Here is a 19,189-nt window from a genome sequence, read left to right as displayed (position 1 = left end):
GACTCTTTCTATCTCCCTCTTGCCTTTTACAAGGTCCGTACATTCTTAGAAAGTCTTTTGAAGTCTTTGAATTTTTACACCACCTCCACAGTTCTTGAAAAGTCCTTGAAATTGTAAAATTGACTCATGGAATTTCAAAAATCAGGAAACAATTGGTTACAGTATTGGAAGAATGATATGTAAAGTGATATATAAAAATTATGAAAAATGATACCCATGCTAAAATGGTATTTTGGACCTCAATTTTCAAAAGTCTAGAAAACTTGCTGAACAAGTCCTTGAAAGTCCTTGACTTTGTTTGAAGTGACATTAAGTGCATGGACCCTGTGTTATTCTCACTTCAAATTGTCTATCTCTTTCTCTCACTCACTCACACTCTGTGTCTGTCCGTTTCTGTCTCCCTTTCTATCCCTGTTTCTGCTTGTCTCGCCACCTCCTTTTGCAACCAATCAAAACATTTTTAATTCATCAGTATCCACCATGATGAAGTGTTCAATGGTGCTGTGCAAATCAAAGCTCAGTTTTAGTCACTTAACCTATTTAACATTGGTGACTTGTGTACAAGGAGTTCCAGAGAGAGTGCATTCCAAAAAGCCAACCTGCAGTAGCATTCTGATCTTGGAATATGCAATCAATGTTTAATAGATGAGCAAGGTTCATGAGATGTCAATTTCAGATGAACAAGATATTGATATGAACATACATGTAGGTGACAAGTCTATGCTTTGTATGTATGCATTCAGTAAGAGCTTGTACTTGATTCTGAACTTGATTGGGAGCCAATGTAGTTCTTGAAAAGTAGACGCGATGTGATCCTGCTATTTTTTGTTCATGTTACGATTCTTGCAGCTAAGTCCCAGCCCTTATTACATCATTCATTTACCCAGCAGTGGTCCAGCTGATAATTCAAAAGCCATTGGAATTTTGTAGGTTTAATAGCGTGCACTGACAGTAAGAGAGAGGGGAAATGCTGCATCCAGTGGTATGATTCAGCAGGAATACTGTATTTATGAACTCTGTTGGGTAGATTGTGGCCCAAAGTGTGCAGTAGAATTGCACATCTTGTAACAGCATCCACAGTGTCATTGCAGACATTCCCATGCATCATGACTTATCAAAAGATATTCATAACCTTTCAGTGTTTGTCATCTGTTTGCCACATTTTTAGGGTCAATGGACAAACCAAACAAGGTGTTACCAAGGTGATCCTACAAGAGAATTAAGACTGATTGAATTAATTCCTGTATTGTTTATCATTTGCAGAGACAAGGCCAGAGACTATGACTTCCTGTCCTCCATAGACATTCTCTTGTTTGACCAGAGTGATGTCTTCCTAATGCAGAACTGGGAGCATATACAGGTTAGAAAATCTCTGATTGTACTGCAAGGGCTCTGTACACGAAACTTCACTTCTGTGCTTCACCATTGGTTTTCATTGAAGGTCACAAGGTTAATAGTTCTATGATTGTGCAAACTGTAGTCGGCGAAAAAGTCCCATTACTGCCATTGAACTGTGACTCATGTGCACAATACATAATGATACAACTGAGAGTCTTAGAAGATGTTGTTTAACGAAAAAATAATGAAATGAAATTAGGCCCTGTTTGAATTTGCAACGATTTTTTCTGCCATGATGGAACAATTGATCCTGTGGCCTTTCCGAAAGTGTAGATTTGTGTATTGTGATAAAATAATTGTTTATCTGGTAGTCTGCGTGCAAATGTTCCAGAAGTTAACGCCAACACTTACCAGTTGTAATTCTCTACCATTTGTACATTCATTTTGAGCACATTAAAGCGACTGAATGTAGATCAATAGTGCAGTATGGGTAATTTCAGATCTCTCGCATAGCATGTTTCTTACAGGTGGCATTGCAGTCAAATCTGTCATGAAAACAGTGGTGAAGTTTTGAACATTGGAAAAAAGCATCCAAAATCAATGTTAAATCACAACAATGTGTGAAGTTTTATGAATGTTTGACATACTGAGTGTGTGACAGCTGATTATGTGCACCAGCTTCTGTACTGTTGACTCCATACAGTAGATAAATTTACCCTAATTTTTGGTTCATTCACCTAGCCATCTATTATATGCATCAGTGAGTTTCTCTTTAAATGATTACGCCGATGCTTATGTTTGACACATTGTAAATTTTATTACGAGAAGATTTAGCAAAGACTGAAATTTGTTTCCATGTTGATCTGTCTCATTCCAGCACCTGATGGAACACATGCATTTACAGCCCAAGTCATCACATGATGTGGATTTCTCCAGGGTTCACATGTGGACAGTCAACGGATGGTAGGTGGAAATGTACATGAGCAATTATGGTACATATTCCTAGAGATTCAAATAAATGGACTTTGTCATTCCAAATGATAGTGCAACTGTTTAAAAAACTAGTATTTCATGACCCTTTTAAGCCAGTTGTGTGTGTGAAGAATCAGTAATAACCTTAACCAAACTCATTTGAGCTGCTTGTGGCACAGAAAACGTTACCATACCCAGCAGAATGCTTCAGAAATTACTAAAAGGTTTCTCAACCTTTTTTTGCATAATTCACCACAGAAGTGCTGTACACAAATGTAGCTTTAATCCAAAGTTGGAACAATATCTACCTGGTTTAATATGCTGTTGAGGAAGTTCCTGTTCAGAAATATTCTTACTGAGAAGGCTGATAGGTAATCTTTCTGTTTTCTTTTTTTGCCCAACAGGTCAAAGTTTTACAGACAGACTCTGCTCTTCAGTAGCATACGGACACCAGAGATAAATTCTCTCTTTAATAAATATTGTCACAATATCCTTTTATTGAGTCAGTAAAACAACGTGCAATATTGCTATTGATGATATGTTCATGAGCAATACTGTGACTCTACACCAACTTTATATTACCATGCGTATTTGCCATATTGCTGTCATTCCCCATTGCTGTTTTCATATATTATTAAAACAGAAGACCATCTGTCTATAGTAGTGACAGCAAAACGTGAAAATTTTGTGTTGGTTATTCAAAATGTGATTTGAGACCATCATATTGTTTCAAAAGTGCTTGGTAGTGTTGTACATCGAACGATTATGATATATAGAAATGTAAGCGCTACATGGCCGCTTCACTGTAGGGTTGGTGCTCATTTTAGTTATTTCTAGAGTTTTTCTTTAACCATTTATAAATTATGCTGGCAGAGTGATCGTCAACAATCCCATCACGACAGGCACCATTTGTCAGATAGCAACCGCACTGCCACAGGTGAGACTGCCACATGTGTAGCACTGTCAAGTCTTTTCCTTGAACATGGATGTCATCCCTTCAGGTCTTCGTGAAAGTCTCTTAAAGTCATGGAAATCTCAAACCACTGTAATAATAAATTTAGAAAAGTAGAAATCTACCGCAATTTGATCCCCTTGAGCTGAATTTCTTTCAGTAAGTAATTTCTTCTTTTGAATGTGTTGACCAAACATACTGTCAAAAGGTATTTGGAAGAAGGACGAAAAGCTCAGACATGAATACAAAATTAAATTTACCGTATAGTAGAATGCTCGTCGAGGACTGTATGATTTGCCTGACCTGGATCTAAATATTTGCAAGAGTTATTTTTCTCTTGTGAGTCTTTCATGGAGAATCAACAGAAATTAAACCTGTTCATGATTTATTTCAGGTGTTTCAACGAATAGAATGCCAGCTTTATACGGAGTTGCCACAGAAACGATTTGATTATTTTGTGACAAAGGTATGTACAATGTACTCTGAATTCACTTGAATGAAAGCTCTGTTTCTGATAGCTTCCTGTCTGTGAAAGGGAGCCTTATCAGAGCACTGTTTACATTATGCATGCAGTTTTAAAAGTGTTTTGGAGATGTGTTTCTATGAGACGTGCTGACAGATTTGTTATCATCATTTAGTCAATCAGGCGGTCGACAATGACCAAGCCACAAGAACTTGTACCAATAAAGTCAATTTTTTGCTGAACGTGTGATCTTTTGAAATATTTTTGCAACGAACGAATCCCATTGCTCTATATGAGATTTTTTATCTAAATCAAGTCACAGACACAGAGCTGTTTATGTTTTCACTGATTAATGCTAAATCATTTTGGTTCAGAAAAACATTTTTTAATAAAATAAAATATTTTGAGAAATCCTGAATCTTTAGGCAAAAGGCTTTTCATAATTCAGTTGGTAACCTTTAAGCAAAACACAAAGGTAACGAAAGCTGATGAAACATTTTGAATCCCTTGAGAAGGAAGTGACTCAGTTAATAAGTACTGTATTGAGATATTGAGATAGTGAAAGTCAGTCGTGTAAAAAATAGTTGCATGTCCAAATATTAGAGAACACAAAAGCAATTTTCCAGGCATTGATCTTTTACAAAATCCTTTCTTATTCTGACAGAAGGTAACATTGATAAAATAGTTACATTGATAAAATACAGTCTACAATTTTGATGTGAATGTGAATGAGTTCTATATGGTCATTTGAAGGGAATCCAGTGTGTTATGAATCAATGCAAAGTAGGAGATGTTTCCATGGTTGCAAAATTATTATTTGTTCAGTCATAAAAGAGCATGATTTTGTTACTGATTTGGTGACAAAGGTTTATATTATCTTAAGTGCTGCTTACTCTATCAGTGTGCCGTTTCTAGATTCTTCTTTTGAACTGTTATTTCAGAAAAAAAGTATAGTTTTAAGTAACCTCTAAAATTTGTCATTTCCAGGTGCTTCCACACTTCCGGGACAAGGTGATGTCCGGAACTTTGATATTTGTACCTTCCTACTTTGACTTCATCAGGCTCAGGAATTATTTCCGGAAGGAAGAAATAAGCTTTGCGCAGATTTGCGAGTGAGTGACCTCTCCAACTACAGACTCAGAACTTCTTTTTTTTTGCTGCAGATGTTTTTTTTCTCGTAACCATGTCATATGGTTTTTTTATTGCAGAGTTTGTTAGTTTTATGTTAGAGAGGGAAAATGTTCTTGGAATGAAATCATAGCCGTAAAGATCAAAGTAGAAGCTCTCAAGTTATCAGATACTGTATGGTTATTACAAAGTTGTGGTGCATGCCCTGTGTTGTGTAGCACCAATTAAAGAGACAACACACTTACAGAGCATATCCACTGAAAATTGGCAGTGATTTGAAAAGTTGGACTCTGAAACCTTTTTTGCCTCAATTTTATGTGATCCATCAGTAATCTCAAAATTGAATATTGACTGTTGACATTGAAATATGGTGTTTGAAAATATCACAAAAAAGACAATAACACTTCAACACCCTCACACATACTGCATTTTATTGTCTTCTCACTGTTTTCTTCTGCTTGTCATATATCACCAATAATAAAATATGAATAGCCGTCTCATTCCAATCCCTGAACAGAATGGTATTTTGTTTGTGGAAAAAATTATGTAAAGATGTAAGTGGTGCATGAAAACTAACTTAATACCCTCATACACATATGACAGAGAAAATATAGTGAGCCGTTGACATTCTTTCAACAATGTCAGTGTGTTCTTTGATTATTGCAGGTACACAAAACAATCCAACATCTCAAGATCAAGAGTTTGGTTTTTTGAAAAGACAAGACCTCTGATGATATACACAGAAAGATTTCATTTCTTTAGGAGGTGAGTTTATTATATCTTGGAAAACACACACTTGTGGAAAAAAAACCCAAACTTTGATATAACGGGAAGATGCTTGATCTTCAACCCATACAGTTTCCACTGCATCAGACATAGACTTCATTGTTTTGGCCTGAAGACAAAAAAATATTTCTGAATGCTTTATATCAAGAATTTGCTGTCCAGCCATCCTGGAACATATTATGCCATCATCTTTCATGAGAATCAGGTAATTCATTGTTCTTATGTGCTTCAGTGTCAGAAATGGGTGTTTCTGACTCTGAGGGCGCCATTATGACCAGCTTGTTGGATTCTCTTGGTTGCCACCATAGTCAGAACAGCTGAACTGTAGCATAGAGTGATATCTTCCCCAAAATCCATGCTGTTAATTTTTGAGAAGTGACAGCACTTTAAGTTTCTGTAAAAATTGGAATATCACTCACTGATTTTCACTGCAATGAAGATAATTATACTTCCGTAGCTGGCTTGGCATCAAGATCTGACCATGTTGAATGGGGAGAAACCCACATCATGCATGCAACCATTGTCTAAATAACCCTGATTGTTATTGTAGGTTTATAACTAAATATAGCAATGCAGGAATGACATTGGCTTCCACCAACATATATTCAGAAAAATTTTCTCTCGTGCCGAAGTTGGATAGTTTGACAAGCAATTTTTACAGTTTCCATAACGACGTGAATGGTCAGAAAACCCCATTTGCCATTCCTGTGGGTGTAATTCCAAGTCAAAACAAAATTTCAGACAAGTGTTTGCATAGTTTTGACATAGCTCTGATGTCAGCAGGAGTCCACCCTATTTACACTTGTGTTGGTCAACCTGCATCCTTGTTAGCTCCCATAGCCATATGTATATATGGCAATGGAAGCTATTCTTATAGGCTAGGAAAATGTCTGTATGTATGTATGTCTGTATGTCTGTATGTCTGTATGTCTGTCCGTCAACATCAAAAACTCCAAAACCGCTGTACATTTCATCTTGATATTTGATGTGTACATGGATGATGGGCTGTAGATGAGATTTTGTTCAAATGAAGTTGTCATTGCCAAAAATATGTAAATTAAGTGAAAAAAATGTAAAAAACAGTCAAAATTGAAAAAACTCAATAACCACTGAGCAGATTACATGAAAAATTAGCATGTAAGTACTTTGGGCTGACATGAAATGATTGTGTGCATCTTGGGTCAGTATCTTGGACTTGCTATTTTTCATGAATTTTTTTGTAATTTTCTCCCATTTTTGGTCAAAAAATCTCCTGCTCTGAAACCACTAGTCCGATTGATTTGAAACTTGGTATGGAAGTGCATAGGAGTGACCTTTCCCAAATTTGGGCAAATCGTGGTGAAATTTGCATATTTTTAGTTTACACGTCCATAGACTCCCATGTATAAGGCAGATCTCCATAGACTCCCATGTATAAGGCCACAAAAAATAAAAATTTAGTTTCTCATCGTATTCATATTGCCAAAAGGATGCAGTGACACAATTTTTAGTCCCCACGGATGAAGTCCAGTGAGCTTATAGATTGGGTCATGTCCGTCTGTTCGTCCATCCGTGAGTCCATCCGTTCCAGGGTTCTCAAAAACTTTTGAAGTAGGCGGAAAATTCAGAAAAGTAGGCGGTTAGCTTCTGTGTGCAACCTGGTTCCCTGGGCGGGCGGGGGGGGGGGGGGGGGGGGGGGGGGGGGGGAACAGTTCTGAGCAATTTCATGCATTCTTATACAGTGTATTAAAGGCTATTCCAACATACACACAGGAGGGAGGGTTTCAGGGAGGGGGTCCCCTCCCTGTGTGCAAGAAATTTTTAAAATTTGAAGACATTTTGGAGTAATTTCATGCATTATTGTATTGTATGAAAAACCATTTCAGCATGAGAGTGTTAAGGATTATATTTAAATTTGAAGACATTTCTGAGCAATTTCATGCATTCTTATACAGTGTATAAAAGGCTATTCCAACATACACACAGGAGGGAGGGTTTCAGGGAGGGAGTCCCCTCCCTGTGTGCAGGAAATTTTTAAAATTTGAAGACATTTTGGAGTAATTTCATGCATTATTGTATTGTATGAAAAACCATTTCAGCATGAGAGTGTTAAGGATTATATTTAAATTTGAAGACATTTCTGAGCAATTTCATGCATTCTTATACAGTGTATAAAAGGTTATTTCAACATACACACAGGAGGGAGGGTTTCAGGGAGAGGGTCCCCTCCTGTGTGCAGGAAATTTTAAAATTTGAAGACATTTTGGAGTAATTTCATGCATTATTGTATTGTATGAAAGACCATTTCAGCATGAGAGTGTTAGGATTATATTTAAATTTGAAGACATTTCTGAGCAATTTCATGCATTCTTATACAGTGTATAAAAGGTTATTTCAACACACACAAAGGGGAGGGTTTCAGGGACGGGGTGGGCAAGAACTTTTTAAATTTTGAAGACATTTTGGAGTAATTTTATGCATTCTTGTACAGTATTAAAGACCATTTCAGTATACAGAATAATCATTATCATTGCCAATTACAACATGTTTTCAAGGGATAAAGTTTAAAAGAAAAGTCAGAAAAATTAATTTGATATCACTCAGGCCTGTCAACTGCATTCAGTTGACAAGGATAATAGCAAAATTTCACCAGACTGTGTGTAGAATTATGTTTAGCTCATGACTTGAACAAACATTTTGAAATACATCATAGAATGGGGCCTAGGGTTTTCACAACCCAGATAACGATCCGCTAGAATCCTGACCAGCCTGGCTGTACAAAGTGTTTTACTGATTTAAATAAACTTGATTGACGATACAGTAAAATCAAGCAGTTATTTAATTCAATGAATTATAGGAACACAATTTTCAGTGAATTTAATTCACTGTACTAATTTCACAATAAAACGAATCCGCGAGCTGATTATTGATTTTTTGCTGATGTTGAATATAATTGAAAAAGAGAGCTAAATTTCAGTGTTCATGTTTGATAAAACCTCAAACTAACGACACTGAACGCCAGCCTGTACTACGCCGTGTGTGTACAAAGTACACAGTACACACAACGCGATATCGGTCGACCTGAAATTTGACACTGTGATGACGTACGTTTCAATAGTACGAAAAGTGAGACCAAGTAATTTTTTGTTGTTTAGATTTGATCTAAACCTCCAAAAATCAACAGACAAAGTCAGAAAATCAAAGTTTTCAAGCGTCGACTTTCTCTTCCGCGATGCACACAACCACGGCCCCTCCACAAAACGCGATGTCGATCGACTGAGTTGAATATTGACATCGTGATCAACCATGGATAGATTGACGTGGCGTTTCGAAAGTATGAAAAATGAGACTCAGTAACTTTTGGTCGCTTTAGATTTGATCAAAAACCTACCAAACCCATCAGACTAGGCCCTACTCTTACGCAGAAAACCAAAGCTCTCAAGCGTCGACTTTCTCTTCCGCGTTTGAGCGAAACAAAAGTCGGCTTCATTCGGAAATGGTCGGCTATTCGCGGGCATAACGTAATTGTATGTTAGTCCAATTTTCGGCTATACCCGATGTGAACGTCGGAATAATTCGGGCTGTGATCGGGCGAGCCAGGTTGACCTCGAGAGCGATTCCAGTGTGTAGTACACCACGTTCGCTGATCGCGGTACTACAGTGATAGCAACAAGTTCACCGCGTAAATTGCTAGACTACATATAGCCCTATCGGCACTTCTGAAATATTATCTGCGGCTTGCAAGACCACCAAAAAAATCTAATTATTGTTATCAAAACCAGAATTTCCGGGCCAGAGAGCGAAACAGTGCTGAAAAGTAGCCGGCCAAATACGAAAGTAGCCGTTCAATTTGGCCGGCATCCGGCTAAAAATGAACACGCTGCGTTCACGCAAATATCTCGGATATTTTGACAAAATGTCATGTGACCTTGATGGACCTTTGATCTCAAATATACATATTTGTCCATAACTCAGTAACCACAAGTGCTACCACCCTTCATATATGGTATGATGGGACAGCTTATGACGCCACATATTGTACCTCATTAATTATGCACATATCTAATTTTGAGCGAGCCAATAGAGCTAGAGGTCTGATTTTTGGTATATAGGGATAACTTAGCAAAACAATTTTTTTGACAAAATGTCACGTGACCTCGGTGACCTTTGACCTCAAATATACATATTTGTCCATAACTCAGTAACCACAAGTGCTACAGCCTTCATGTATGGTATGATGGGACACCTTATGACACCACATATTGTACCTCATTAATTATGCACATATCTAATTTTGAGCGAGCCAATAGAGCTAGAGGTCTGATTTTTGGTATATAGGGATAACTTAGCAATACAATTTTTTTGACAAATGTTACGTGACCTCGGTGACCTTTGACCTTAAATATACATATTTGTCCATAACTCAGTAACCACAAGTGCTACACCCTTCATGTATGGTATGATGGGACAGCTTATGACGCCACATATTGTACCTCATTAATTATGCACATATCTAATTTTGAGCGAGCCAATAGAGCTAGAGGTCTGATTTTTGGTATATAGGGATAACTTAGCAAAACAATTTTTTTGACAAAATGTCACGTGACCTCGGTGACCTTTGACCTCAAATATACATATTTTTCCGTAACTCGGTAACCACAAGTGCTACACCCTTCATGTTTGGTATGATTGGACACCTTATGACGCCACATACTGTACCTCAATAATTATGCGCATATCTCATTCTGAGCGAGCCAATAGAGCTGGATGTCTGATTTTTGGTATATAGGGATAACTATAGGAGAGAAATTTTTTGACCAAATGTCATGTGACCTCGATGACCTTTTACCTAAAATATATGTTTATGTCAATAAATAAGTAACCACAAGTGCTATGTCCTTTGTATTTAGTAGGATGGGAGACCTTATGACAACACACGCTTTACCTCATTAATTATGTACACATCTAATCTGGGCAAGTGAATAGAGCTAGAGACAGGGCTCGAAAATTTTTTTAAAAATTCACTTGCCATAGGGCAAGTGAATTTTCAATTTCACTTGTCCGGAAGAAAAATTCACTTGCCCTGAATGTCAGATGATTTAAGGAGTAAATGTGTATGGTTTTATTCATGTCATTGTAAAGAAACAGTAGCTGTAACTTACTGATACATTTGTGTCCTTAGTCTGTGTATCAAAAATAATATCTTATGTAACGTATACATGCACAGTGTTTCAGCCAGCTTTTGCTAGCATGGGGACACAGTGACCCATAGTAGGTCTTAATGGGGACAAATTAAATTTTGGGGGACATGTAATGTATTTCAATAAAACAACACCGGTACATTGTCATTGTGTGTCATCATGACCTGGTACCTTGTGTTAAATAGGCAAGTCAGGTAGGTGCACCAAGGGTAAGTATATAATAGGCCACCGGTGTTGTGTCAAATTGTGCCCATGTAAAACTTTCAGTATCATTTAGTTTACTGCTACCACGTGGTATGTGCATAAACTGCAGGGTTCCCCTAAGTCACCAAAATGATTAGCCAACTCATTAGCCAAATCAAAAATCTTGTAGCCACTTTGAGCAACTTTTAAACAGTTTATAATCTCAAGTGTAGCAACAGCTTTCTCGGCATTTAGGAGTTCCTAATTTTACAAATCAAGATGTTTTGTATGTTGTTCATGATAGTTTTTACATTAAAGAAATATTTGTTTAGTTTTTATTACATTAATTATCTGTGTTTTTATGACATTGAAGGGATTGAAATACTTATTCATTTCTAGTGGTAAACTTTTGCCACAAGAAATAATTAGGTAGCAATTCTAAAAATCAGGTAGCAACGTGAAGTGTATATTACCACAGATACAGAATACTTCTGCAGCATTGAGTCAGTGTTCACAGTATGACAACTTATCATACATATACACTACAAGCTCCTTATGTGGTTTTGTTAGCCACACAAATACAAATTTTCTATGCAGAAGAAAGCATTTGGTAGCATTGTGACAGTGTAGATACAAGTATTGTGGTGTTGTGTCATAGTTGTGATCAAGCAGGCTCAATAGCATCTTCAGCATAAGTATTTTCTGAGACAAAAAGGGTCAGGTCAAAATCCTTTAAAACAAGACACAATGATATTGTTCAATTCATTTCCCAATGTTTTAAAGAGTAGTAATAGTTTTAATGATAATGATAACATTGTAGCCAGGAACATTTTCATTTGATATTTTGATATCATCAAGAAATGTCTGGTGATGTTCACTGTTACATCATTAAACTGGAGGAATCTGCAGAAATATTAATGTGATGATTTGAAATGGATATGCTTACTGCAACTACTGTTGACAATTTCCTTTGCAATAACTGTTAATAAAATCTAATTTAAAACTGGCAGACAAGCTAAATGCCATTAAATTGGAAAGCAAGAAATTACCTTTTATCATAAGATTGTACCTATTAGACCTCCCTAGGTGGTTTCTTTTGCACCATAATTGTGTACTTAAGGGGTCTTTATCATGACATCACATAAGATGACCCAGATTGACCTTTCAGAAAACCTCAAGTGTTTCTCCTTTTCCCTTGTATTCTGACTCTGTTTGTGAAAGTTTCCTTTAAAATAATGGTTTTTACTATCAAACTGAGTAATTGCAGGCCAAATTTTGATTCAAACAATGTAGGTAAAACTTGGACTAAAAAAGACGTCGATACGCGGGACTCACACAGGCAAAGCCAAGCCTCAGTGTACTCACGGTCGATACACGTCCATGATGTATTGTAGTATGGTCCGTCCATGAGGGACTAAGAGGGACCCTGATTGCAGTATTGAACAGCAACAATGTTTTTTCACGTACCAGGGAATTTGTAACTTTGTAGAAAGGAGAGTAAATTGTTCAATACATTGCAACTTTGTAGGAAGGAGGGTAAATTGTTTCAACACCTTACAACATTTTATTGTAAAGCTGTAGTTTTCTATTGAGGAGGCATCGTGACATGATTTCATCAGAAGAAAAAAACATAAAAGCGTGCAAAGACGTCAATATTTTGCCATTTTCAGGGCTCGAAAATTCTCGCCGCCCGACGCCCGTGACAAGTGAATTTTGAGTCCGGGCAAGTGAAAACAACATTCTCCATGCCCGACGGACAAGTGAATTTCAATGAGGCTACTGTACCTACGCGCTGCCACTCTCTCTTGAGTGTACCGCTTTCGATATTGCCGGCTGATAAAATAGCTCTGTTCTGCTTGGTTACAAAATGGCAAAATATTGACGTCTTTGCACGCTTTTATGTTTTTTTCTTCTGATGAAATCATCTTTACATTAAAATGTTGTAAGGTGTTGAAACAATTTACCCTCCTTCCTACAAAGTTGCAATGTTTTGAACAATTTACTCTCCTTTCTACAAAGTTACAAATTCCCTGGTACGTGAAGCAAACATTGTTGCTGTTCAATACTGCAATCAGGATCCCTCTTAGTCCCTCATGGACGGACCATACTACCATACATCATGGACGTATATCGACCGTGAATACACTGAGGCTTGGCTTTGCCTGTGTGAGTCCCGCGTATCGACGTCTTTTTTAGTCCAAGTTTTACAAACTACATTGTTTGAATCAAAATTTGGCCTGCAATTACTCAGTTTGATAGTAAAAACCATTATTTTAAAGGAAACTTTCACAAACAGAGTCAGAATACAAGGAAAAGGAGAAACACTTGAGGTTTTCTGAAAGGTCAAATCTGGGTCATCTTATGTGATGTCATGATAAAGACCCTTAAGTACACAATTATGGTGCAAAAGAAACCACCTAGGGAGGTCTAATAGGTACAATCTTATGATAAAAGGTAATTTCTTGCTTTCCAATTTAATGGCATTTAGCTTGTCTGTCAGTTTTAAATTAGATTTTATTAACAGTTATTGCAAAGGAAATTGTCAACAGTAGTTGCAGTAAGCATATCCATTTCAAATCATCACATTAATATTTCTGCAGATTCCTCCAGTTTAATGATGTAACAGTGAACATCACCAGACATTTCTTGATGATATCAAAATATCAAATGAAAATGTTCCTGGCTACAATGTTATCATTATCATTAAAACTATTACTACTCTTTAAAACATTGGGAAATGAATTGAACAATATCATTGTGTCTTGTTTTAAAGGATTTTGACCTGACCCTTTTTGTCTCAAGAAAAATACTTATGCTGAAGATGCTATTGAGCCTGCTTGATCACAACTATGACACAACACCACAATACTTGTATCTACACTGTCACAATGCTACCAAATGCTTTCTTCTGCATAGAAAATTTGTATTTGTGTGGCTAACAAAACCACATAAGGAGCTTGTAGTGTATATGTATGATAAGTTGTCATACTGTGAACACTGACTCAATGCTGCAGAAGTATTCTGTATCTGTGGTAATATACACTTCACGTTGCTACCTGATTTTTAGAATTGCTACCTAATTATTTTTTGTGGCAAAAGTTTACCACTAGAAATGAATAAGTATTTCAATCCTTCAATGTCATAAAAACACAGATAATTAATGTAATAACACTAAACAAATATTTCTTTAATGTAAAAACTATCATGAACAACATACAAAACATCTTGATTTGTAAAATTAGGAACTCCTGAATGCCGAGAAAGCTGTTGCTACACTTGAGATCATAAACTGTTTAAAAGTTGCTCAAAGTGGCTACAAGAGTTTTGATTTGGCTAATGAGTTGGCTAATCATTTTGGTGACTTAGGGGAACCCTGCAGTTTATGCACATACCACGTGGTAGCAGTAAACTAAATGATACTGAAAGTTTTACATGGGCACAATTTGACACAACACCGGTGGCCTATTATATACTTACCCTTGGTGCACCTACCTGACTTGCCTATTTAACACAAGGTACCAGGTCATGATGACACACAATGACAATGTACCGGTGTTGTTTTATTGAAATACATTACATGTCCCCCCAAAATTTAATTTGTCCCCATTAAGACCTACTATGGGTCACTGTGTGTCTCCATGCTAGCAAAAGCTGGCTGAAACACTGTGCATGTATACGTTACATAAGATATTATTTTTGATACACAGAATAAGGACACAAATTTATCAGTAAGTTACAGCTACTGTTTCTTTACAATGACATGAATAAAACCATACACATTTACTCCTTAAATCATCTGAAATTCAGGGCAAGTGAATTTTTCTTCCGGACAAGTGAAATTGAAAATTCACTTGCCCTATGGCAAGTGAATTTTTAAAAAAATTTTCGAGCCCTGATTTTGTAACCAAGCAGAGCAGAGCTATTTTTCAGCCGCCATATCGAAAGCGGTACACTCAAAGAACTAGAGAGAGTGGCAGCGCATACGTACAGTGCCTCATTGAAATTCACTTGTCCGTCGGGCTGGGGAGAATGTTGTTTTCACTTGCCCGGACTCAAAATTCACTTGTCACGGGCGTCGGGCGGCGAGAATTTTCGAGCCCTGTCAGAGATCTGATTTTTGGCATATAGGGATTATTAGCAATATAATTTTTTCGGATTGATCAGGGGTCAGAGTACAGTGAGCACACGATACGTGAAGCTCCGAAGTTTACTGAAATTTTTCAGCGAGAAAGTGTACCCATCACCAAATCTTTGACATATTTTGAACATCAAAGTTGACTGAAGCCATGGGTGTTGGAATTGTTGAATGGAGAGCAGCGATTGGAACGTTTTCGCATCCAGCAAGTTGGAGATGGTTAGAAATCTCAGAGTACACTCCATTTTCAGAGTGGTCTTCACTCAACGAATTTGCATACAGGCTGCTTTTCTGCATTCTAGTATGGACCTACACAGCAGCAGGTGCATCCGCTATTGTCTGTGGTGTGGACATGCTACATGATTGGCTGATAACGTCTGGACGCACAACGACAGAGTGGTCCTCTGATTTCGATGCCAATGAGCTGGTCAAAGACTTTCATGAGTTCGCGCCATGGGCAGTGCGTGCTACGAGTGCAGTGGCGAATTCTGCAATGGAGTCGTGGACATTGTCAAGTTCCAGCACAATGACTTTTGCAAACAACCACAGTCCTCACGTTAGCAGATTATTGCAATTATCAGGTGATATTGAACTAAACCCTGGACCAGATACACGCCAAACGACGTTAACGAAATCTGGAGAGCTGAGATCAGCAGATGAAACAGTAACAGGTATGCTAAGAGATATTCAAGATAACATGAGAGAGCTGAAGAGAGACACGAAGGCGTTGACTAAAAAGATGGAGAGAATGGAAACTCAGTTAAATAAAATGGAAGAGGCTATTGACGATGTTAGAAAAACGGCAGAGGAAAACAAAGAAAAACTATGTAAGATTGACTATTTAGAAGAGGACATAGTTAGGATAGAAAGACAGCTGAAACAACTAAATACAGCCAAAGCAGAAATGGAAGACCAGTCCAAAAGAAATAATGTCATTTTCCGAGGTGTGAAGGAGGTTGGAGTGGAGACCTGGGAAGAAACCGAACGGAAAATAAAGACTTTACTTTCGGAGAAGATGAAGATTGAAGAGAACATTGAATTTGAAAGAGTACATAGAATGAAAACGGGGACAAATATGAACAGACCAATAGTCGCTATGTGTTGCTCGTACAAGGACAAGGAGAAGATTCTGTCCAAGGGAAAAGAGCTGAGAGGCACGGACATTTTCGTCGAAACACTTTTCTAAAGAGACTGGTTTTATAAGGAAGAAACTTTTCGGTAAGCGGAAAGAACTGATGGCACAAAATATAAAGGCCTTTGTAAATTATAAAACACTGGTAGCTTATGAGAATGGGGCCAAGGTTTTCTATACGTACAATGAATCAACAGATACTGTTGTTAGACAAGGTGGCCGAAGATAGGGCTATGGTCAAGGCCCATCGAATACTTGTGTTAGAAAATGTATTAGATTTCTTTCTTGGAATGTGCAAGGTCTGTTTAACAAAATAAGTGACTTTTCTCTGCTAGATTATTTCAATCAATTTGATATCATCTGTACTGTTGAAACCTGGTTACGTAAAGAAATGTTGACAAATATTACTTTATCTGGTTTTAAAGCATTTCATTTCTGCAGAAGTAAAACTTCCCGTTATGGCAGATGCGGAGGCGGTGTCTCTGTGTTGTTAAAGACTGGTGCTCGACAGAGATCACTAGACTGAGTTCAACACTCCCAGATTCAATTTTCTTTAATCTACAGGGAAATAAATTTGGATTCCCGAAAAATGTTATTTTGGGATGTCTGTATATCCCTCCAGAAGGTTCCAAATGTTATACATGCGAAAATAATGGCATTGAGTTGTTAGATAATCAGATTTTGGATTTCAAAGCCAAGTATCCTGATAGTGATATACTTCTCATGGGTGATTTTAATGCAAGAACAGCACAAGATTATGACTATATTATAAACGATTCCATAAATCACTTGCCTGTGACCGTTGACAGTTACGAGGTTGATGATTTTCATATCGAGCGTAAATCGAAAGATTCTGTAATTAATTCATTTGGCAGGAGATTACTTGAAGTGTGTCGAGATCACTCCATTCATCTTTTTAATGGAAGATGTGGGTCTGACTTAGTAGGAAATTATACTTGTATTGCGAATAGGGGTACCAGTGTTGTAGATTACATGATTGCATCTACCTCTTTGTTTGATTACGTTTTTGATTTCAATGTTGAAGACAAGAGTGACTCCGATCATTTCCCTTTGTCTTGTACAATGAATATTAAGATGCCTTGCCGCCTAAATACCTCACAGAATTCACAAGAGTTAGAATTCTATGAATATTCATACTCAAAGTGGGATTCTGAACAACCAAGAAGTTTTAATGATAATATTGTGTCAACGGAGGGTAAAACTCATATCAACCATATTTTAGAGGCAGACGAGGCAGACGTTGACAGATTGGTTACAAAAGTGTATGATTTATTAGTTTGGGCTGCAGCGGACTATCCTAAAAATTACATTAAGGGAAGGGGTAAAGGGTCTTTGCAACCAAAGTGGTTTAACAAAGAATGTGAAAATGCAAAGAAGGAAATGTACAAAGCCCTCCGCAATTTTAGAGTTTCGAACGACCAGGATAGTCTTAATAATTACAAAGCACAGAAGTCTCTTTTCAAATCCACGTGTAGAGTCAACAAAGCAAAATTTAGTCCCGCTGTCTTTAACACTGGGCAAAATATTGGAAACAGGTCAAAAGTTTCAAGGGGGGTCCACAATCCAGGTCAAGTATTTCAGCAACGGAATGGGTGAATCATTTCAAAAGTCTGCACAATCCCGATTGTCAGAAAACCAGATTTGATATTACAGTTGAAGACTTCTTAGAAAACATGTATCCGTTGCAGGGAGTACAAAATGTTCATCCAGTTGATGTACTTAATGGAGTCATTACTCGAGATGAAATAATTTATGCATTGGAGAAACTTAAACCCGGTAAATCGCCCGGTCCAGACGGTATACCAAATGAATTTTTTAAGAATGCAAAGATTAGCCTTATCCCTGTTTTGGAAGTTCTCTTTAATGTTATCTTCGATGCTGGGGTTTTCCCAAAAGAGTGGAAATTTGGTATGATTGTCCCCCTCCACAAAAAGGGCAGTTTTGACGACCCAAATAACTTCCGAGGTATTACTTTACTAAATTCAATTAGCAAAATTTTACATTTGTCTTAAATCAGAGATTGACGAAATGGGCTGACATGATGGGTTGTATTACTGAGTGTCAGGCTGGTTTTAGACGTGGCTATTGCACCGTTGATAATGTTTTCACATTACATGTTATGATTCAGAAATATCTTAGTAGAACAAGAGGGCGCTTCTATTGTGTCTTTGTTGACTTCAGTAAAGCTTTTGATTCTGTGAATCACAATTTGCTACTGTACAGACTATATTTAGAGGGAATTGAGGGGAAAATGTTAATCATTTTAAAATCAATGTATAATGAGCTTAAATCTTGTGTTAAATCCCGTCAAGGTAGAACAGATTACTTTTCCTGTTCTGTTGGTGTAAGACAGGGATGCATGTTAAGTCCCTTTCTGTTTTCGCTTTTTATTAATGAACTGAACACCATGTTAGTAAATTCGGGTCAAGGTGGCATACAACTTACACAAGAACTTTATGATTTGTTTTCGCTGTTATACGCTGATGACGTCACTATGTTCAGTGATTCTCCAGGTGGATTACAAAGACTTTTGGATGTGTTGGAAGCTTTCTGTTTAAAATGGAAAATGACTGTTAATTTGAAAAAATCACAAATCATTGTTTTCAGACGAGGAGGTGTTTTGAAGAAAAACGAGCATTGGTTTTTCATGGGACAAAGAATGCAAACTGTAAGCTATTATAAGTACCTAGGTTTGATGTTTTCAAGCAGAAATATTTGGAGTAAAGCAGTCCTTACCTTAGCAGATCAAGCTAGGAAGGCAATGGGTTGTATTTTTCGTATGTTTAGAAAAACAAATACTTTATCGTTTCAAGATTATTTCAAACTATTTGATACTATGATATTACCAATACTGACTTACGGGGCAGAAATTTGGGGATATCGTATGTACAGTGCTGCA

At 37.2% G+C, this 19,189-nt stretch overlaps 1 protein-coding gene across 1 annotated transcript in view; it reads left to right on the top strand.

Moving 5' to 3' along the window:
• LOC139150624 (U3 small nucleolar RNA-associated protein 25 homolog) overlaps positions 1–19,189 on the top strand; it is a 31,566-nt gene that overhangs the window by 7,107 nt on the left and 5,270 nt on the right. The window contains 7 exon segments of the mRNA XM_070723061.1: positions 1,264–1,360; positions 2,216–2,301; positions 2,715–2,799; positions 3,173–3,247; positions 3,657–3,728; positions 4,713–4,837; positions 5,520–5,618. Coding sequence (XP_070579162.1) covers positions 1,264–1,360; positions 2,216–2,301; positions 2,715–2,799; positions 3,173–3,247; positions 3,657–3,728; positions 4,713–4,837; positions 5,520–5,618 — 639 coding nt within the window.

Source organism: Ptychodera flava, chromosome 14, assembly GCF_041260155.1.
Source record: "Ptychodera flava strain L36383 chromosome 14, AS_Pfla_20210202, whole genome shotgun sequence".
NCBI classification, from domain to species: Eukaryota; Metazoa; Hemichordata; class Enteropneusta; family Ptychoderidae; genus Ptychodera; species Ptychodera flava.
The sequence above is the reverse complement of the archived record's forward strand: the minus strand, read 5'-3'. Positions and strand labels throughout refer to the sequence as shown.